The sequence below is a fragment of the Varanus komodoensis genome, unplaced genomic scaffold (genome assembly GCF_004798865.1).
Source record: "Varanus komodoensis strain SLA01 unplaced genomic scaffold, ASM479886v1 scaffold120, whole genome shotgun sequence".
In the NCBI taxonomy this organism is placed as follows: Eukaryota; Metazoa; Chordata; class Lepidosauria; order Squamata; family Varanidae; genus Varanus; species Varanus komodoensis.
The window spans coordinates 408,703-431,824 of NW_025335350.1; the positions used below are offsets into that span (position 1 = coordinate 408,703).

The 23,122-nt window shown below is 49.3% G+C and overlaps 1 protein-coding gene across 1 annotated transcript; it reads left to right on the forward strand.

Moving 5' to 3' along the window:
* The first annotated feature begins 9,904 nt into the window (after positions 1-9,904).
* Positions 9,905-18,843, forward strand: LOC123019364 (major histocompatibility complex class I-related gene protein-like). Its single transcript, XM_044422191.1, is given in 5 exon segments — positions 9,905-9,959; positions 15,024-15,193; positions 15,195-15,285; positions 16,356-16,631; positions 18,581-18,843. Coding segments are annotated over 5 exon segments (855 nt in total).
* Positions 18,844-23,122: the final 4,279 nt, after the last annotated feature.

Below are 23,122 nucleotides of genomic sequence, written 5' to 3' on the forward strand. Positions count from 1 at the left end.
TATTTCTTTAATGTAGCAAGCCAATAAATTGGTGATTCACAAGGTCAAAATGGACCAAATACAGCAACATGAAAAATAAAAATTTTTCAAAGCCATGAAAAACTAATTAAAAGTCACAGTGAAATCCAGCAATATTGCAAGGATCTCAAGCTACTATTACATGTTACATGTAAGAAATGCTGAAGAACTCTCATGCATAGAATACAAAAGACTTCACATAGCCCTGAAAGTCACATAGTAGGTAGCCAAGTGTGGTCCTCTGGAGGGTGCATGGAAATACCTGGGGGCCACTATTGAAAAGACCACCCTGTTAGGAGATGTGCAAAGTCCCATTCGAAAGCTGAAATATTTCAGTCAAAGGGTATCATTGTTTTTGATCATGAGATGTTCCTTTGAATTCAGGTCAGGTCTCAGGATAATGATGTAGCACTTGGGAAGGAAGATGCAGCCCAGCAGCCCAGCACTGGAGGCCAAGATGGAGAAGACCTGCACGGTCACCATGTACTTCCCCTTGGTACTCAGGTAGGAGGGCACAAAAGACACCCAGACACTGCAGAAGACCAGCATGCTGAAGGTGATCAGCTTTGCTTTGTTGACTGTACCAGGCAGCTTCCTGGCCAGGAAAGCCACCATGATTGGCTTTTTTGATTGGGGGTCAGAGGCACTGCTTTGCAGTGGTTCCGCTCCTATCTCAATGGCCGGTTCCAGAAGGTGGTGCTGGGGGACTATGGCTCTGCGCCATGGCAGTTATGCCATGGAGTACCGCAGGGGTCCATTTTGTCCCCTTTGCTGTTCAACATCAACATGAAACCACTGGGAGAGGTCATCAGGAGGTGTGGGCTACGGAACCATCAGTACGCTGATGATACCCAGCTCTACCTCTCGTTTTCCACCAATCCAGGTGAGGCAGTGGCTGTACTGAATCAGTGCCTGGCCGAGGTTATGGGCTGGATGAGGGCCAATACACTGAAGCTCAATCCAGACAAGACGGAGGTCCTGTTGGTTGGCTGATCGGGCTTCGGAGAGGGTGAATTAAACCTAGTCCTGAATGGGGTTGCACTCCCTCTTAGGGACAAGGTCCGCAGCCTGGGAGTGCTCCTTGACCCGGAGCTTTCACTGGAAGCTCAGGTGACAGCAGTGGCGAGGAGCGCTTTCCTTCAGCTTTGGCTGATTCATCAGCTGTGCCCCTACCTGGAGTACGACTGCCTCGCGACAGTGACAAATGCACTGGTGACTTCCCGTCTTGACTTTTGTAACGCGCTCTTTGTTGGGCTACGCTTGAAGACGGTCCGGATTCTTCAATTGGTTCAAAATAGAGCTGCCAGGCTGCTGACAGGGACTGGGTGTTATGTTCACTTGACTCCAGTTCTCCGTCAGCTTCACTGGCTTCCCATTGAAGTCCGGGCCCAATTCAAGGTGTTGGTGATGACCTATAAAGCCCTAAACAGCTTGGGTCCTGGTTACCTGAAGGAGCACTTACATCCATATATGCCCGGCCGCCCCTTGAGATCGGTGGGAGAGGCCCTTCTCCGGGAACCCTCCATGAAAGAAATTAAGAGGGTGGGTACTCGGAGGAGGACTTTCTCTGCGGTGGCACCTAAGTTACGGAATGCGCTCCCAAGAGATGTCCGCCTGGCGCTGTCGTTATTTGTTTTTCGGCGCCAAGCGAAGACCTTTTTATTTAAGCGGCATTTTAATTGTTAATATTATTGGATTTTATCTGGCCAGGGTGGCTTATTTTATTTTGGTAATTTGTATTTTTAACTTAATGTTTATATTTTTAAATTTAATGTTATAGTTATTTTTAACTTATTGTTGTAAGCCGCCCCGAGGCTTCGGCGAATGGGGCGGCATAAAAATGTTTTAATAAATAAATAAATAAATAAATAAAACCTCTGAAGTTCGGAACAGAAACCCAAATCCCAGTGGCTGGAAGGCACAAGAGAGTCTTTGGGTTTAATATTTAAATATTATTTAAATATGTTTTTAAGTTATCATAAATAGAAAAGAATGTGGGGGCTGACCCAGCATGTCCGATGTTTCTGATGATTGAAGTTGTTTTTAGTTTTCTTTTGTTTTAGGGTTATTTTGAATTAACTTATTATAAAAAAAGACTGGGGGGTTTTATTTTCCAAAAGCCTTATTTCATTGGAGAAGGCAGGGTTTCTCCAGGGGTCTCTTCCAGCTCTAATTTTCTAATTCTGTCTTGGCAGAGATACGACAAACCAACAAATCCCACAAGCATGGTGTTTCAGGTATTCCAGGTATTCCAGATATTCCAGCTGCATTCACACTCAGTCTTCATCAGAACCCCTGTGCTTCCATGTATTATCCATTTCAATCCTCCTGCTTCCATTAGTATTATTCTCACCAGCAGGATGTCTAGCGGGCAGCAGTGGGAGCCTGAGACGCAGAGACGTCCTCTGGACTCTCTTGGGTGTGCTTGAATGGTGTGGCCTTAGCAGGAGTTTCGTTTCAGCAGGCGAACCTGTCCCAGCTCTGCCTTCAGTCGCTGTGGCCGTTGTGGGAGCACCAGAATCGCAGCACCAAAATGCTTCAGTGGATGGAATTTTTGGGGGGAAATATAATGGGCAGAAAACAGCAAACTGCACTGCTCCAACTCTGATGCAGAGTGCAGTCCTTGGTACAGCCTCCTCTCCAGCAAGATAGCGGGGTGTCCTCGAGCAGCAACAGGGAGCCTCTCCAAAAAGGGGAACCACGAGCTGTCTGAGCTCCTGCCATATATCCCCTGGTGCTCCATCAGATAGCCCAAGGGGGGACACCTCCTGACGTTCACTAGCTGAGAAGCGTTTGCCTTCAGCCCCTAAATCTCCGGCTCTCGCAGGGAGTGTGAAACTCCATGTCCTTGGATGTAATTTACAGTACCCCGTATTTTCATTATCTGCCCCTCCTGGTCCTCCAGCAGCCTTGGCACCTGACTCCCCTTGAATTTCATTACATGAAAAGCTTCCATCTATGGGAGAAAATAATGCACATTTTAGCAAAAGTCTGGGCAGCACTTACTCATTATTGGAACAGAGATGGAGCAGATGAATTCACAATCTTTGATTGAAGTTGGATTCTGACAGCTGAATGTGTACAGTAGACAGGTTCACACAACACAACACAACACAACAGGCCACGGGGGTTCTTGTGAAGGATGGTTTGTCATGTCCTCCAAACGCTGTTGTAGCATTTCCGCATGGGAGAAAGAGGCGACAGCCTGTTCCTTGGTTTCCACCACCATGGTTTCTCCCTTCATCCAAACCTGGCACCATGGTTTCCATGGTCCAGATTTTCCCAGACCCAAAAGTTTTGGGGACTCAGTGCAGTGCCTGTGAGCAAGTACGTGCCCCCTGTCTGGGGTGGAGGGGGCTCTGATGGCACCCTGAGCTGCAGCAAAAGCGGAGACTGCTGGAGGCAGCCCCCATGTTACAGCTGTGGCCCCTTGGGAGGGGATGGTGGAGAGCCGGATGTTAAACTCCCCCCTCCAGGAAAAGTACAGGAAGAAAAAGCTGCACTGAGTGGCAGCAGCTCTCACGCCCGCCATTGCCGGCTGCCCCAAGTGCTTGAGCGCCCTGGCCAGAGCAGCAGGGGGTCTTCCCAAGCCACACCGAGCGGGGGGCTTCATACCCCCATCCGCCACTCCTGGGCTTGGGCTCCATGACAGGGCATTAAATCATGGTCTGGAACAGCCACAGCTTGTCAAGGGCTTATCAGCCAAAAGTCAGGCATGTGGCCAGAACCGTGGCAGGCTTGGACAGTACACGAAGCTCTCGTGGCTTTGTGAGCCCCATCAGCACCTGCCCACCTGCAAAGGGAGGAAGGCCGTGCTGCGGCAGTGCCCGGGTGAGGTCCCTCTTCTCTCCAGAGTGTGAAGCATCCTTGCATTCTCCCTGCCATCGGAGGCCAGTCTCTTTGAGTTGCTTTGCTCACAGCTGCCCCATCCCAGCCTCTGCAAAATGTGCCTGGCCAGCACAGAGCCGATGGGGCGCTTGGGGCATCTTGCCCTCGAGAGGGGCACAGGATAGAGGGGTGCAGCCCCCTGCAGGTCACTTCGTCCCCATTTCGGAAGAGCCTGTCCTTATTTAACTCTTTCCTGCCCTGCTGCCATCTGGGGGAAGATTCATCCTCCAGCAGGTCTTTGCTTGAAGGGCAGAGAGGAGGGAGCCCTCCTGCTCCCCAGGAAGGGGGCTCCTGGCTGGACAAATTACCTTTGAGAGAAACTTTTTGTTGGGACCCCAGAGTGGGAGTAACACCCCGAATGCCAGCCATGCACCCGCAGCAGTCGGGCTGATGACTGCCCTCCTGCCCCACCCTGAGGCCATGAGATGCCCGGGGTGTGTGACGGGAGAGCAAAGGGGGTTCCCAGAAACAGGCATCTTGGAATTCAGGCAGCTTCCCAGGGATGAAGGCAAACTTCTGGGATTGAAGAGCAGGCTGAGACAGTGCAGGAGGGCTGGGACACCCCCATTCTTGGCCTTCTGGGGCACGTGCCCTTGCCTGGCCAGCAAGATCCCCTTGACTAAGCAGTTGTCCCAGGCACTTGGGAGGTGCAGAAATTGGCTAAATGAGCAAATGTCCAAATCTGTAATGTGAGGGAAGGAAGCTGTGGGGGGAAGGGGGAGGAAAGGGACTGCAGAGAAGGGGACTCTTCCCCTGAGCAAGAACACTGATACTGATTCCCTCTTTTTGCTCCATTTGCTGCAAGTAGCATGGAGCTTCTGCCCCCTGACAATCGTGTGTGCATGTTGCAGGGAAATGGGTTTGGACATGCTGGGGAAGTGCCCAGATTTTAAGGGGCTTCCTCCCTCCTGTGGCCCAGATCTCGGGCTTTCCAGAACTGTGGGGTGAGAATGATATCTACACAAACCATCCATGGCTGCACCTTTGTGCTGTCAGTCTGAAGGACCAGTTTTGCATGGGGCCAGTATGGGAGTCCTATTTTGGGGACAGGATGGGATTTCCCCCTCCACATCTGTTGCCTTCATAGAGTGTGCAACTTGGCTCACTTGCTCGGGCCATCTGCCACAGGCGTGCTCTGGGGGTGCTCCTGCTCTTCCCCTCCAGCACATGTTTTGTGTGATATGCCATGGCCAACGGCCTCCTCCATGGCTTGGACCAGAAGAATTTTGGTGCCCCCACGCTGAGAGATCCATCGTGTTGATTTAACTCCACCCTCTTTTTTGTTTCTCCTGCAGCATTTCTGTGAGCATGTTAAGACCAGAAGAGCCCACCAAAGTCATGCTGTGGGTTTCCCATTCGAAGAGTTCCTGTTTGCCTTCAACCCTGGTCAGATTCACCCAAGAGGAGCACATTTCTTCCTTGGTCCTGCTCTCCCCCTCCCTTTTCCCTTCCTCTGTTTCCTTTATCTCCTTCTTTCAACCCTGCTACTCCTTCCCCGGCCAGCAATGCTGCACAGCCACCACTCACCTGCATCTCCCACAGCCCACATGTTGTTCTGCCCAAGCAGATGCCTACCTATGCCCTCCAGTCTTCAGCACTGCTCCATTAAACATCCCAGGAAACGGGGCGAGCCCCTCTGCCTCCTCATGAGTCCCTAAACCTTCACACTGCCATCAGCTCTGTGGACTCCAGTCCCTCCTCTGGTGCACAGCAAACATAATCCTGCTTTGTGATGATTGACAGGACCCCCGGTGCTGAGGGGCTGGGGAAGCCAGAAGGAAGTCCAGCATAAAAAGCATTTTATGGTGGAAAATACCCCCTGCATTAAGCCCCACACTGTCCCTCCTGCTGCTTTCGCCCCACCCTGCCCAAAAAAGCACTATTTGGCTGTGGAAGTCCTGGTGCGGGAGGCCTTTTTTCAAAGCAGCCTTCACTCTTCTCGTCTCTTAATTTATATTCTATGTATTATGTGTATATAACGTTCATTCATAATCTAACTTATATGCAAAGGTACTATATATTAATAATAACTAATATATATTGTTTATATTTGTAAGCTTCCTTGTGTGAGTTTTTTCTTGGGGCCAAGACTGAGGATGCCTTTCTGGGTGTTTCCTGAAATTGCCCCACGTCGCCTTCGTAGCTGCAGGGAAAAATCCTCTGCGGGAAGCCTGCCTTGAGGCACGTGTCCGGTTGGTGAACAGGAGCCCCCCCTTTGCCAAGGCTCCAGTGGGGAGGTGGCCTAGCAGGGGAGCACCATCAGGGGTTTGCACAGTGCATTGACTGGTGCCCAGAAGCTGCCCTGCCCACGGGGTGCCCAGAGAAGCCCTCACAAAGCTTGGGGAGCCGCCGGTGCTGCTGCCGATCTTGCCAGAGAGGTTTGCCCAATCCACCTGTGCCCCTCCGGTCAGGCAGAGCAGCCAGGGGGTCAGCCGGAGTGCCCCCCAGCTGCAATGGCCCCTGGTTACTGTGTGGCGGGGGGAGGAGAGCTGCCCGTTGTGAACTGAGCCATGTTAGCAAAGGCTTTCTTTGCATCTAAAAAAAGAAAGGCAGACTCTTTCCTATTCTTCTTCACCCATTAAGTTGCATCAGTCACAAAACTTATATGGCCTTTCATATTTCTTTTAAGCACAAATACAGTTTTGTCTGTTTGGATCTGTTTTTCTATATGTTTTCTTAATCTTTCTGCCATTACCGTCCAGCCTATCTTTGTACACCCGTACAGATGGGGCCTCAATGACCTCTCGTGGAAGCCCATTCCACACCCTCGGGGTCCTAACTGTCAGGAAGTGCTTCCTGGCATCTAAATGAATCACCAGTTGGAATTAAGATTGCTGGGAGAAATATCAACAACCTCAGATATGCAGATGATACCACTCCAATGGCAGAAAGTGAAGAGGAACTAAAGAGCCTTTTGAGGTGGGTGAATGAGGAGAGCACAAGAGTTGGCTTGAAACTCAACATTAAGAAAGCTATGATCATGGAACCCAGTCCTATCACTTCCTGGGCAAATGGATGGGGATGAAATGGAGGTAGGGACAGATTTTATTTACTTGGACTCCAAGATCACCGCAGATGGTCACTGCAGCCAAGAAATTAAAAGACACTTCCTCCTTGGGAGGAGAGCAAAGGCAAACCTAGACACCATGCTAAAAAGCAGAGACATCACTCTGCCAACGAAAGTTCATACAGTCAAGGCTATGGTTTTCCTAGTTACAGCTGAAACAGTTGGACCATGAGGAAGGCTGGGCAGTAATGGGGCTGTGAATCTTGCAGATCTTTCTGGGACTAGAACCAAGAAATACTATTGCACTTAATATTTTATTTATTTATTTAACATTTTTATTTGCCTCCCAATACTTAAGTCTCTGGATGGCTTACTAAAAGCAAAAACAAAACAATCATATAAGTATAAATAAAATAAACACATATAAATAAATAAACAATTAAAACCTTTTTATTTGCCCAATATTTTAATGTTTTAATATTTTAATTTGGGTTTAACATCATATGCTCAGCTATGTTTTGCTAAGCTTATTATGTTGTATTTTGTTAAAACTATTTATTGTTTGAATATTTATAGTTAATAAGCCATCATGGAACATTTTGTAAAGGATGGGATATAAATATTGTAATTAATTAATTAATTAATTAATACACAACAGCAACACACAGCACATTGCATCCGATAAATAATGATAAAATCAATTAACTGCTAAAATAATGGGAAGTTAAAAAGGTCTGCCTGACGCTGAAAAGAATAAAGCGATGGTGCCAAGCGAACCTCCGTGGGGAGCATATTTTTGGAAAATTAATGGAATATAAAAGAATTAATAAGAAATGTGGTAAAAGCAGGAAAACTGATAAGGGGAAAGAATTGGAAGGAGAAATGCAGTCTTCAGTTAACTGAAAAGTATAAAGAAGTTTGGAACACAGCTGTTTACATGTGGAATTAAGGTTTAAAATGGACTGAGAGAAAATGATATTACTGATACATGGGGTTTGTTTCTTGAGTATGTACTAATAAGAGGGAAGGCTATCAAACCTTTGGCTGATTCAGTGCAATTCTGGATGGAAGGGGGCATTCCTGAAACAGTGCAAAGTCAGGGCTAGAAGCAAAGGGGAAGACAGAAATGAAGGAATAAATAGTGTGCAGCCATGCTCCTGGTGGAGGGGTTCACTAGTTTTGTATATATAGCTTTTTTGTATCTTGTGTTGTTTTTTCCCCTCTATTTTTATGATGCATTTTACATTTGCATTACTTTGTCCTAGTTGATTATTGTTATTAATAGAATTAAAAATCAAAAAGTGGACTAAAACCCAGCTCTCCTGATTCCCATCTGGCACTCTCAACCACTGGGCCACCCTGACTCTTCCACAGAGATGCAGGTGTGCAGGCCTCTTTACAAGCCTCTGCCAGATGTTTTAAGTTTTTTTTTCCCTGAACTGTTTTTCCTGTAAAATAGCTGCTTGGAAATTTGCCAAAGTGTTTTGGCTTCCCCTTCCCAGAGGTGCCACCTGTTCTCTTGTTGGGGTGCATCTTCCTTAAAACCTGCCCCCTACTCAATGGCAAACCTGAAGCTCAGCTGTGGAAGAGCGCATTTATACCAGGTATCTACAGATGGCAGTCCATGTACAGAGGTCATTGCACCAACTGGGCTGCCCTTGGATGGCGAGCGCAGCTGGAGGTGCCTGCTCCAACCCATCCTGACCAGAATTTGGGATGCTCCCAGGAGATGAACCCTGCCCTATCTCAGCCCCTGTGACATCCAGCTAGGGCTCAGCAAAGAACCAGGGGAGGATGTGGAACATTTCGTTGACTATGCCAACTGACAAAGAGGAAATGGGACCTGGGAACAATTTCCATAAAAAGGCCAGTAAGCCTCATTCAGAACAGCCCATGTGCCAAGGAGAGAGGGCTGTTGGCCTCCCAACAAGGAAAGCAAAGCTTACCTGGATTTTATGATCACGCACATGTACTATAAACATGCTGAGCAAGGCAGTGGCTTTTACACACTTCTGGTTTTTGGCTGGAAACTTGCAGCTCATTGGCCCTTTCCTGATCTCTGTAAACAGACTTCAGTGTCTCATCCTGCCCCTCCATTCTGATTACAGCTTTTGAAACTGCTGCAGGGTTTTCCCTTCTTGAGCAGTGGAGGCCGCTGCATCTTCCACCTACACCCAACCAGTGGCCTGCCTGTGGTTCTCCAAAGCCTTAAGTGCTAGACACCCAGCATGACCTGAATCCCACCAGGCAATCCCCTCTTCCCCAATAGGACTGCTTGACACCCTGCTCACCTTCTCTCCAGCAGCAGGGAAGAAAGGAAGGGTTTCTTCAGGCAGCACAGATTTTCCTGTGGAACTCACCACCACAAGGTATTGGGATGGATAGCCGCTAATGTGGGTGGCTCGAAAGGCCGATTGGGCAAATCCATGGAGGAAAAGGCCACTCAAGGCTACTAGTCCTCATGGCCACGTGCTCTCTCTGGTTTTCAGAGGCCATCTGTCTGTGCCCGGGAGCACAGGCAGGGGGGTGCAATTGCCCTCAAGTCCTGCTGGCAGACTTTCTTTGGGAGCTGGTTGGCCGCTGCGGGAACAGAGGCTGGGCGGGGTGGACCTGGTCCGGTACAGCACCACCCCCCTTTGGTTCTTATGTCCAGGACTGCTCCAGAAAGTTGGCATCATCAGGATGCGCATTAACCGTGTATGTTCGACCTCCCAGCTCCACCTCCTCCCTCATTCTCGAAAAAAACACCTGATAGACTCGCATTCCGGTAGCAACGTCCGAGCAGACCGCCCTTTTACTGCAAAATCTCCGCCTCGTGATCCTCCAAGGAACCACGATGGAAATGGAAACTTCTCCTTCTTATTGGCTGGATACTTTCCCCTCGGCCAATCCCCGCTCTCGGCACGGTTACTGCGGAGTGGGAGGACAAGTGTCAGTATCCGGAGTAGTCAGACTAGCTGGATCAAGGCGGGCAGCCGCTCTCAGACCGAAATGGGGATCCTTTTGCTGCTGCGGGTTGTTGCCCTCCTGCTGGGAGACCCTGCCGGTGAGTCCCTCCGGGGTTCAATCTTTGTCAGTGCAAAGGAGAGACGTTGGCCCCCAGTTTCCCCTAAAATGCGGAGCGGGAGGGGCGCCGACCCCGCTCCCAGGCAGAGCCCGAGCCCTTGACGGACGCGCCTTTCCCTGCCTGCGCTCCCACCGGGCAGCGCCCGCCGCATGCATGCCCCAACGCCGGGGAAAGCGCGCGTCACCCTCGCCCCGCACGGAGGCGCTGGCGCTCGGAGCTTGGGGCCGGCCCGCCCTGAAGGGACGCCGGGCAGCTCCGACCGCCCTCGGCGGAGGTTTCGGGATCTCGGCCGGGGCACTCGCGGAGTGCGTGGGGCAGTCAGTGCCGCGCAGCCCAACCTGTCGCAGAGGCCGTTGCGAGGCGGAGAGGATGAGGCGGAGGCGCTCCCCAGGATTCCCGGGTCCCTTGCAAGAAGGCAGGGCCCGGGCATGCGCGCAATCTGAGAACATGGCTTTCTGAAGCGGCGTTTGCAGAGCCCGGGCGCCTCTGAGCAGCCAGAACTGGGCTTCCAAACCCGAAGCGACGGAACCCGGTCCCTCGCTCTTGCTACTCAGCTCCGATTCTTTCCGGCAGCTTCGCAGCGGTGGAGCACGCAAAACAAGTCACGGATGCGGCGGGTGCGAAGGGGCGTTTGCTTATCGGGGAGCATCTTCTTCGTAGCTAGCGGGAGGGGGTAGCTGTCTGATTGGCTGCCTTGTCTGAGTGGGCGGAGCAAGGGCAGCGGGAGGTGAGAAGAGCCATCGGTCCTTTTTGGCTGCAAAGGCTGTTCTACAGTCGGCCGCGTTGTGATGTTTTCCGGAGACCCACGCGCCGATATATGCATTAAAAGGCCTCCTCCTGCCTGAATTGCAATCTTAACCGTCTCCCCCTAAGTGTGAAGAAGGCAGCGAGGGCGTGGGATTGCTTAATGCGCTCATAAGCTAATATTCTTGCTCTGAATGGGATGTTTGGTATTTCGGTCCTCTCATCCTTCCTTTCCTGAACTGAAAATGAAGGCAGCACCCTTATGCATTCTGTTTCTACGTTTTCTTTTTATTAATTTTAAAAATATAGAATGCAATTAAACACATACATTAAAGTAAAAGCAAACAACATTAAACATACTATTAAGATAGAACAACAACAACAACAAAAACCCCTGCGTCCCACCACCAGGACCGTTGGATGTATGATTTAAAAAATCTTTCACAAACTATTTCAAAAAGCTCTGTCCCCTTTCCAGATTTGCAATAATTCTTATGAAGGTTCAAATCATTTCCCTTTTATAAAACACATAATAAATGGACCCCAAGTACCATCAAAATTATGCTTTTTAATATACCCTTTTCACTTTAATCTCACAAGTCAATTTGTCATTAATACCTATATTCCAAACTTCTCTACAGCAGTCACTCAATTGATAATCAATTTGCACTTTTCAATTCTTTGATTAATCTTGCAGCTGTTACTAAATTTGTCATTAATTCTTTAATATTCCAACTCCAGGATGCTTTTGGGACTTTCTTAGGCCTGATTCCCTTTCCCGGGCCCACCCCATTCTGAGGAAAAGGATCTTTCCTTCCCTGTTTTGTCCCCCCTTGAAAGAAAGGGGGCTTCAGCTTCAGTCCCCAATTTAGCTGTCTGGAGTCACATGAGCAAATCTTGCGCTCCCTTGTCTGCAAGACAAGGCTCTGGGAACACACCAGCTGCATGTTGCCAGGGGGAAAACTGGGTTGGGGGTAAAAAAGAAGCACAACTCTCTGTGCTTCATGCCACCCATGAAAGGCATGTCAAATAAGCCCTTTTGGGCATCCCTCTGATTCAGCCCCACAATATAGCATTGTGGTTAGAGTCTTGGACTGGTGCTCAGGAGGTCTAGGCTCCATTCCCCACTCAGCTGTGGAGGCAACTGGGTGACTTTGGGCTGTAGGACTGCATCCTGATCATTTTTAAATTCTGCAAACTTTTGTTAAAAATGCAGCTACAGGCTGCTGAACTCCAGGAATCTGGCACCCCTTAAGTTTGGCCCAGTCTATAGGAAACAGGCCACAAGTTAATGTTGAAAACAAAACTGACAACCAACCTATGTATTCCTACTTCTGTACTCAGAAAAACAAGTGCTACCATCCCACCTCACTGCCCTGCCATAAACACATCAAGAGATGCCTCGTGTCTGGTGGTGAAGACCAGATGACCCCACTCCATTAGTGGGTAACTGTCAAAGTGTAATCTCTGTGTTTTATAGACTTACTAAAGTGCCCCTCCTAATCCTGTAAGTTCACACATGTAACCTTTTTGTTTACTTAACTTGGCCAGCCTGTTCAAGGCAACTTTAGTTTAGAAGGCCTGTCAAAGGCATCTAATTAGAGTGAAATGTAACTTTTCTTTATGGTGCTGTGACTGTATCCAATCACTTTCCTATCCATATCAAAGCATCCAATCACTTTCCTGTGTATTGTATTCACTCCCCTTTTGTGTATTCTATATAACCCTAATGGAATTAGCATTGGGTGTTCCTGTCTTGGGCACCCATGGATCCATGCATTGAATTGTAAATAAACCTATTTGCCCTTGCAAGAAACTGACCTCTCCTTATGTGTCAAGCAGACAAAGATCTGACCATTTTTAAGAAATTAACTGTGGAAAAAAGGGGGTCTCTGCCTCCTTTCATATTCAAAATGTTTCAGTGCTTCAGAAAAAAGCAAAAAAATACAAAATAAAAATAAAAAGCATTCAAGGCAAAATGGAGAAAAAACTATTGTTTTTGTTTTTTTCTTGAATCGTTCTGGACCCCCGTCCCCTGGCTGTCATGTTTTTGTTTGGTTCTGTAGTACTCCATGCATGTTTTCTGCCCCCAACGTACAAACAGAAAGGAATCCGTCCAAAGAACCCTTTTGGCTAATTTCCGGTGTTTCTGCTTCCTGTATTTGCAGATGCCACAAAACTAAGTTTTACTCTGGAGAGTGAAACCACCCTCTCAGCAGCCACTCACCTCACTTCTTAGGCCAGGCCTGTGCAGGAAGTCTGCTGAGCACAATTTTAGCATGTTTCCATTCTCAGCAGATATCTGTGGGAAGGGGTGATGCCTCAGGTAACCTGGCACCAAACCAGGTAATACCAACCCTTTCAGCTTTGACTTGGCATCAGAAAAGGGCTGGCAGGTGAAAAAATACGGGTGCAGTTCAAACATGTTAGCCACTTTCACTAGCAGCCTTGTAGCTGAAGCTTCTGTATTACAGTATTCAAATACTTCTGCAGAAACATCTAGAATCTAGTGAGAGATTACCTGAGTATGGATCCCTGCAGCTAGGCTGGCTCTGCCCCGATAGGGATGTTCTTTGTCTGCTCCCCAGGCGACTGGGCAAAGGAGTCCCATGCTACTTGGTCTGTCTGTGCCTCCGGGCTCTCTCGCTGCTGGACCCAGGAGCACCCCTAAACCACAAATGCAATTCTTGAGGAGGGGGAGTGACCCCCTCACAGTGGGCCAGACACCCCATCCACTGGTGGTGCACCATCCGGGTTGGGCCCCGTGGTTTGGCCTTTGTGCAGCCTCTTCCAGGGCCCAGGTGCTGCTTCAGCCCTGTCACGGCCTCACCTGTCTTGGAGGAAAGCAGCGGCCGAAGGAGCTGGGTGTCAATGCACATTGGAGACATCTCAGCCAACATTCCATTAGACCAGTGGTTGTCAGCTGGTGGTCTGTGGACTGTCACTGGCCCTTCCTGCTCACGCACAACAGCTGCATTGCACTCGCTATGGAGCCGCGTGGGGGCTGGCTATGCTCTTGCTGCCAATTCTCCCCCTCTTCCTCTGCCAAGGAGGTTGGGGAGGGGAGAGGCAGCTTAAGGGGTGCCAGCTGGGAGCCATGCTGGTCCACCCTTTGGGCAGGGTCTGAGACCAGGTCCTTCTCTGCCGTGTGTTCTGCTGGGGAGGGAAGTGCGTTCTGCAGGGTTGTTTTTTCTCAGCCAGTCTGTGCTGGTGTGTATGGCACTTTGAGAAGGGTGTTAAATATCATGATTTAACATTATGAATATGGTTGTAATTACTTTGGTTGATTTTGGACTTCTCCGTTGTTAATATTGTGTTTGAATTTGCATTTTCTGTGGGTATAGAATTGCATTTATATTGGTTTTGTATTTTGCTATTGTAAATCTGTGATCACATATTCTCGAAAAGAAGTGAGAGCAGATTTTGTGCTATGCTTATTCCAATTAAATATTGCTCTCTAAAAATTTCAGTTGTATTTGATTACATTTAATTTCACTATTTTATTTTTATTAGGATTTTTACTGCTGGGATTCTGGTTATTTTAGAGTATTTTTCATTTTTTGGTATTATATTTAAAAAGTAATACACAAACTGCTATATTTTATAGGTGATGCTTTTAATTTTATTTCTGCCTCAGCAGTCCCTGTAATAATTTTCCTATTTTTTCCAGTCCCCAGCTGTAAAAACGTTGACAACCCCTTCGTTACACCACTGAAATCCAGGCCCAATCCAAAGTGGTGACATTGATATATAAAGTCCTCAACTGCTTGAGGCCAGGACATTTAAAGGCATGCCTCCTTCTATATGTGCCTTCCTGGGCTGTTCAGGTCCTCTTCAGAGTCCTTCTTAAGGAGGCCCTTTGAAGGAGACAAGGAAGGGGGTAACAAGGAGAAGGGCCTTCTCAGCAGTGGCACCCCAACTTTGGAATCAGTTACCCAAGGAGGTTTGCCTGGAGCTATCTCTTTTGTCTTTTCAGCACTAGGTGAACATATTTTTATTAACTTGATATTTTAATTGGTAAAAGATCTCTAAAGACAATTTTATCAATTTTATAGTGATTGTTTATTTTTTATCCTATTGCACCATTTATGGTGTTTTTAGTGGTTAAGAAATCAGGTTATAGGGAGGTCATTGAGATGATTTATTGTAGATGTTCTCAGGATGCTTGTTTCTTAAGTAAGTATCATTTATTTGTTGTTTTATAACATGCTTTGTATCCTGCCCTGAGACCCATTGTGGCTAAGGGGGTGGGGTTGAAATAGAAACTCTAAGTCTGCCCCATCTCTGTGCCTTTTCCAGGGTCTTCATCCCACAGCCTGCACTATCTTTACACCATGGTGTCTGAGTCTGGGTTCTTCGTTGTGGTCTTCCTGGATGACCAGCCCATCACTTGCTACAACAGCAACACACGGAGGCAGGAGCCTCTGGTGCCCTGGATGCAGAAGGTCACAGAGAATTATCCTACATACGTGGGAGAAAGAGACTGTGGTAGCGAGGGACAATGAAGTGTTTTTCAGAAAGAGCCTGCAGGCCGCGAACTCCCACTATGAGCATGGTGGTGGTGAGTGTGGGGTGCAGGTGGGAGTTGGGAAGAAGGGGGTACTGGGAGGGGGAAATGGGGGTCCCTGGCAAGATTCCGCTCTTCCCACTCCCCCGTCAGCTTAACCACTCCAGAAGGGGGTGCTTGAGAGAAGTGGGGTGACAATTCTCCACTTGCACGCACACCCCAGAGAGACTATCGGGAGCAGGAAGGCTGGAAGGCAGAATCAGAGAGGCCATTTCTGTCCTGCACAAGGGTGCCGGGCTCTGTCATCAGTACGGCGAAGAGCGCTGGTGCAGGATCAGGCCACAGGGCCACCCAGCTCAGCCTTCTGCTCTCAGAGCAAGCACCCACTGCCCAAGGAATCTGGATGCAGGAAGGGAGTGTGGCAGCCCCCACACCCATGCTCCCCAACAACTGGTGTGCACAGGAGTATTGCATTTGACACAAACTCTGGAGGAAGTGATCAAAGCTCCCTTTCTGATAGCAACTGCGTGGATTTAGAGCTGCATTTAATGTCCAGCCAAAAGACAGCCCAAGAGGAAGCTCAGGTGTGCTCGGGCGTAGATTTCTTCATTCTGCGTGGATGGATGTGGGCCTCCTCCAACATTCTTTGCCAGTGGCTGCTGCCATGGAATTGTCCCTGCTGCCTGTGAGCCCAATTCCAGCCTCCATTTTGACCTCGGTCTGGGTTCCCCCAGTCTCCGTTCCTCCAGTGTGACGTGGCAGCAATTTGGATGGACATCTTCGGGGTTTTGTACCTTAAGTAGGGAGGAATCAATGAGGAGCTTATTAGCATCCCATGCAGCTTATTGACCATTGCAGGCATCCTCACTTCCCATCCCTGCCCCCTCTGTCCTCCATAAAGGTCATTATGTTGGCACAGGGGAGGGACAAGAATACCCCAAAGCAGTGAGGAGTGTCCATCGAGCTGGGAAGGGGTACTTAGGCGAATGAGGAGGCTCACTTGGGGCATGAAGTACACTTTTTTGTTTTGCTTTCCCACACAGGGGAGATATAGGGGGAGGGAATGGTGACCCATCATCCCCACATCCCCCACCCTCTGCTGAGCTCCTGCACACATCTTTCAGGGCTTCACATCTGACAGGAGATGTATGGCTGTGAGCTGAGCAGGGACGGGAGGAAAGGAGAGTTTTGGCAGAATGGCTACTACGGGAAGGACTACCTCACCTTTGACCAGGAGACCCTCACCTGGACGGCCACGGATGCCACGGCCCAAAGCAGCAAGAGGAAGTGGGATGCAGACTCAAGGCACAACCGGTACATGGAGGCCTACCTGGAGGAGGAGTGTGTTGAGTGGCTGCAGAGGTTCCTGCACTATGGGAAGGAGGCTCTGCTGAGGACAGGTGTGTCAGGGGGCAAATGGAGGTGTTGCACCATCCAGCTGGAGGGATCCTGCAGGCAGCTGGTTTGCCATCGTTCATATTGAGTACTGGACTAGAAAACCCTTGCTCTGATCCAGTGACCGAATCCCGGAATTTCAATTTGTGAGGAGGAAATAAAACTCGGGTTTGTGGGAAAGGTCAAGCATTAAGACCATCTGCTGCTTTATTGTTTACCCCAGGTTCCTTTGGTAGAACTCACAATAATGCATTACCGGGCAGGCAGAGGTGGACTCGACTGCGAGGTTTCAATACAAGTACAGGATATTTTATACGCTCCTGGTCACGTACACAGGCTACAGGGCAATTGATGACAGAATGCAGACATTACAATGAAATTCTGAGGTCATCATATACAGAACAGATAAAGGAAGATCAGCCAATCATACAGTGACAATGAGATTACAGCATTTCTAATTGCAGTGTATTGACATTTCAGTTCAGTAGAATCCAGAAACTTGAACCCATCTCTGGGTCTGCTTAGACATGTAAAGTCAGGCTATTGAGAAATCGTCCCTGAAATCATAAGCCCATGTGTTTCATTCCATTATCAGGAAGGCCGAGATCCTGAGTGACCCATCCGCACCTTTCTGACTGGCCAGGGCTCATGGAGCGCTCTGGGCCAGCAAAATAGATACATCCTGGTAAACTGAATTCCTACAGGGGTTATTTAGCTATGTTGTGAATGTATATAATAGATATTCAACTGAATGGCCTGTCTGCTCTGGCTTACTGCAAGAAGAACTAGAGCCATTTTCTTAAAGCTACAGTAATATTGAACAGTGACTAGACTTGGAAAGCCAATGCTTTTGAGAAGGAATGCAGGTTTGATTTTATAACACAGAAGCACACATAAGCAACATTTTCTGCCAGGATTTATCCAAATTTTCCCAACACCAGCAGGGCTTTTCTTATGCTTTTACGATGTAAGCCACTTTGAGTTCTTTAAAAGAACGAAAAAGTTGGGACATAAATCAATTATACAAATAAAAGGGAACCCTAAAGCTCCCTGGAGGAGGCAAGTCCATTCCAGTGTGCCTCAAACATCCAATTCTCTGCAAGCGTTTTATGCCTGAGGTTGCCTGAAGAAGCTGTGCTTTCTTTTTCTGCATTCAGACTCTTCAGGATCCATGTCTGTGAGCATGTGCAGAGTGCCTTTTTATTTCTGATATGGACAGGTGTTTAAAAGTCCTTGTAAGAGTTCAGTGCCCCAGAGCATGTGCAGACTGGCCTGTCTGGGAGTCCACATTTCTAAAATAGAACTAGTGGAAAATAACAAAAAATGGCCCATAGTTATTCTCCTGGCTCTGCATCCTCTTGAAATTCTGTGTAGGCTGCTTTGTAACACTTCCGTTGTCTCAGCTGCTGGAAGATCAAGAGCAGAGAAGAGAATTGTTGCATTTCCAACTTTCAGAGCAACTTGGAGCAGTATAAGGAATTCTGTCTCTTTCAGGGCCTTTCACAGAAATAGACAGCAACCTGCATAAAGTCTGACATAGGCGTAGGGAAGGACCCAAGAGACAAGAGTGTTGAGACAAGCCCCTGCAGGTCATTCCCATGAAAGGGGCAGTCCTGACCAGCCTCAGCGGTGTGTCGTTTTTGAGCTTCATTTCAGGGGGTTCAAATGCAGCCATGGAGATGGGGTGGGATATGCCTCTAAGATGCCTGAGGTGGGTCTGTGAACCACACGCTGCACTTAAGGACTTTCCACTCGTGTCAGGATGACAGCAGAGGCTGAGACATCCCTTTGAGGCTTCAAGGTTTTGCTCCTTGGGGTTCTGCAGGAGGGGTCCGAGTCTGTCTAACAGGGTGAGCTCCCCCAGGAGTATTTTCCTGCTCGCTATAGTGCATCCATCCTGCCCGGCGCTGGGAGGGTTCTGTGTTAACTCTGAGGCTGCCTTTTTCCTTTTCAGAGCAGCCCACGCTGAAGGTGACAAGCCGAGCAGACCAGGATGGCATGGAGACCCTGCTCTGCCGGGCCCACGGCTTCTACCCCAAGGAGATGGAGATCGCCTGGACAAGGGATGAGGAGGTCTGGACCCAGGACACCTTCCGTGGCCTCATGACCCCCAACTCAGACGGGACCTACTTCACTTGGGCCAGTGTCAAGATTGACCCCAGGGACCGGGAGCGCTTCCGGTGCCGTGTGGGGCATGACAGCTTGGAGGATCTGTGAACTTTGCCTGGGAGGAGCCCGGAGGTGAGAGTCTGGACTGGTAGTGGGTGTGTTTGTGGGGGGGGGGGGTCTTCCTTCCAGAGTGGAGGGGGGAGATTGCTCTTTTTGCACAAGGTGTGTGGGGAGGGGGTGTGGAAACAAGAACCTGGCTGCCTCACAGGCCACAGCGCAGCCCCCCTGTGTGTGCTCTTGAGTGCAAATTAGTTGGATTGTGCAGACAATAAGAGGGACATGGCCCTTTCTGGCTGGGCACTCCTGCTTTGCTGGATGTGAGCTGCAGTCATATCAGAGCCAAAACCTGGCTGCCCCCCCTCCGTCGGCTTGCACATCTGCGGAGCTGTGAGACTTTTTGCCAGCACTTGCGGTATTCGGGGCACTATGTTGTTAGTCGTGAAGTTGTGTCCGACCCATCGAGACCCCATGGACAACATTCCTCCAGGCCTTCCCGTCCTTCACCAGCCCCCGGAGTCCACCTAAGCTCACACTGACTGCTTCAGTGACTCCATCTAGCCACCTCATCCTCTGCTGTCCCCTTCTTCTTTTGCCATCTATTGTTCCCAGCTTTAGGCTCTTCTCCAGTGAGTCTTTCCTTCTCATTAGGTGGCCAAAGTATTGGAGTTTCATCTTCAGTATCTTGCCTTCTAAAGAGCAGTCAGGGTTGATCTCTTCTAGGACTGACAGGTTTGATCGCCTTGCTGTCCAAGGGACTCACAGGAGTCTCCACCAGCACCACAATTCAAAGGCCTCAAATCTTCAGCACTCAGCCTTCTGTATGGTCCAACTTTCACAGCCATACATTGCAACTGGGAAAACCATAGCCTTGACTATACGCACTTTTGTCGGCAGGGTGATGTCTCTGCTTTTTAGTATGCTATCTAGATTTGTCATAACTTTCCTCCCCAGGAGCAAGCGTCTTTTAATTTCTTGGCTGCAGTCCCCATCTGCAGTGATCAGGGCACTATAAAACCAATTAAAACATAATAAACTAAACATCTGTGAAAACAATTAAAAACGGCCAGAGCATACAGGCTAAATATTAAAAAAAATTCCCCTCATTCCACCACAGCCCCAGCAGGACTTTGCAAAACCTGCTGGGGGAATGAGGGGGCAGGGCTGTTTCATGGAGATCCCTCTCCACCATCTTCAGTGTCTCCTCGCTTGACTCCCCAGTCCTTCAGCCATTGCAGGCCTCCCCCCAACAGTTTCTAAATAGCCCGCAGTGCCTGATCCTGCCTTATCTTGGAAGCTAAGTAGGTTCGGCCTGGCTGAAGTCAGGATGAGTGGTGTAGAAATGTAATGCAATAATAATAATTATGGGACAGCTCCATGCTGTTTTTTTGCTTCCCCTCAATGGGTGCACTATTGTCTCAATTCAGTGTCATCACCCAGCCCAGGGCACCTTGTCAGGGGCATTGTGGGGATGCTCGTCCTTGTCATCCTCCTCCTGGCAGCTGCAATCAGGGGCATCTGTTTGCACAGTAAGTGAGCCTTCTTGCCACGTTTGCCCCCCTTTTTGGGTGGGGAAGTCAGTCGGGGGACGACTTCAGAGCCCATTTGCTGCTCTGTCCTGTCCCACCTTCTGTCAGCGCCTTCGGGAGCACCTGCAGTATTGGCGATGTGGAGCCGATGGAGTTGTGGGGCCACTCAGTGGGATTTTCGCACCACAAAGCAGCCCCGCAGGCACTGTGTGTTCTGGGCAGCCCCCACTCAAGAGTGGCAGGTTGTGTGAAAGTGGAGCAATGCTCATCTACTTCAGGGCTGCAGCTCCCCTGAAGCCAGCCAGGCCAATGGTGGAGCACAGGTGGCGAGAAACACTCTACTTCTATTTCTATTATTTGTTGCGAAGAGAATCAATCCAGAAATCCTAAGGCAAGACAAACCACCCCCACTTGCCACCCAAAGCCGCTCCTTCTGATGCTGACCTGAGTTACCTCCCAGGTTGCTCCAGAGGGAAGGACTGGAGGCACCAGCAGCTCCATCGGAGTAAAGCACATGGTTTGAGGACACAGGGGAAGCCTTTGTGCTCACAAGAGTTTCCCAGAAAATTTGCAGGACCTCCTTCCTTTGAGTCTGTAAGGCAGTGGCTAGAGAAACATCTGTCAAGTGAACAGAACAGAAAACCCAAATAGCCTACATAGCTTTGCTTGCTACTGTTTTAAGGGGAGGGGCTATTCATTCCTCTTCCGTCTAATCCCTCTTATCACCTCTTTTTGCATCCATGGAAATGCTCTCCTTTGCCTTGCTTGCTTGCCAGCTAACAGTAAACACTTCCAGTCTATGGGAGAATATTATCAGTATGCATTTCACCAAAAGACTGGGCAGCACTTACAGAGATATGGAGCAGATGAATTCACAATCTTTGACATGATTAAGTAGTAGGATTGTGACTGCTGAATGTGTACACTGGGTGGGTCGCACAACACCAGAAGCCACAGCGGTTTCTTGTGCAGGATGGTCTGTCATGGCATCCAAACTCTGTTGTGGAATTTCCATGTGGTACGCCTGGCTTCTAGAGTCATCCTGAGGCTCATGCAATGGGGCGGCATATAAGTTGTCTAAATAAATAAATAAAATAAATAGAATCCAAAGAAAGAAGCGACAACCTGTTCCTCGGTTTCCATCCTTCACCATGGTTCCTCCCATTATCCAAAGCTGGCATCATGGTTTCCATGGTCCGACTAAGCAGCTACCAGAGAGTCCCCTGGAAAGAGTGGCAGCTGCTGCAGGAGCTGCTCCAGCCATCCTGCATGCAATTGAATTTCAGTGATGGTGGCTGATGGGATATGTGCCAGCAGCAGAATAGGCTGATCATGCACATGGTAGGCATGTCATGAGCAGAACCAGCTGTAGCCAGGGGTCAGACTAGATGGCCTGAGAGGTCCCTTCTGACTCACTCTGTTTCTATGTTTTTTATGTTTCTATTAATACAATATTGTATAATATTGATATCTGACCCTTTTTCTTGTGAGGGAGCCAAGCCAGGCCACAAGCTGCATTTTATCCCAACAACAACCCTGCAAGGTGGGTCAGGCTGAAAGCGAGTGCCTGGCCCAAAGTCATTCAGGACACTTCATGGCTGAGTGGGTACTAGAACCCGGATCTCCTGAAGTCCCAACCCAGGCCTTAGATCACTGTGCCACCTGATTGTCTATAAGTGTGTGATGGGCAGAAAATGGAAGTGGAAGAGAGATCAAGAACACCCCCATTGCCATGCAGATTTCCCAACATGCTGACCATCCCGATTTCTATTTTTTTCCAGGAACAGCCCAAGATAGCAATGTTTCCAGCCATAGTAAGCAGGAGGGCAGGAGTTGGTCCTTGCTTGAGGGTCCTGGAGAAGAGAAGTCCTTCACTCATTGTGGATGCCTTCTAAAACAGCTTTGGGGACTCAGCGCAGCAGCTGCCTGCCCCTGCATGTTGCCAGTCCTCAGTCCGGGGGGTGGAGGTTGGTCTGTATGACACCCTGACTCACACCAACAGGAGGCAGCCCCGCTGCAATACACTCATACAGCTGCAGCCCCTTGGGAGGGGATTATGGAAGCCGCTGGAGAGCTGGGTGTTAAACTCCCCCCTCCAGGAAAATTCAAGGGAGAAAAAACAGCACTGAGGTGGCAACAGCTCTCATGCCCGCCTTTGCTGGCTGCCCCAAGTGCCGCTTGAGCATGCTCGACCAGAGCAGCAGGGGGTCTTCCCAAGCCCCTCGGTTGCCCCTTCCATCACTCCTGGGCTTGGGCTCCATGACAGGGCATTAAACATGGTCTAGAACAGCTGCAGCTTGTCGGGGGCTTATCAGCCGAGAGTCAGGCACATGGCCAGAACCATGGCAGCTCTCGTGGCTTAGCAGCCCCACCAGCACCTGCCTCTCATTTAAACGGAGAAAGGCTTTGCTGGGGCTGTGCCCAGATGTGGCCCATCTTCTCTCTGGAGTGTGAAGCGTCCTTGCGTTCTCCCCACCATTGGAGGCTGGTGTCTTTGCTGTAGTGCTTTGCAGCTGGAAACAGGATGGAAGGGCGCAGCCCCCTGCAGCGTACCCCCTCCCCATCTTGGAAGACCCAGTCCTTATTTTTAACACTTTTTGCCCTGCTGCCATCAGGGGAAGATTCATCTTCCAGCTGTTCTTTGCTTGAAGGGTAGAGAGGAAGGAACCCCCTGCCTCCCTGGAAGGGGGCTTCTGGCTGGGCAAAAGCACCTTGGAGGGGAGCTTTCCATTTGGACCCAAGAGCAGGAGAAGTGCCCCGAATGCCAGCTGTGCACCCTCAGCAGCCAGGCTGATAGTCCA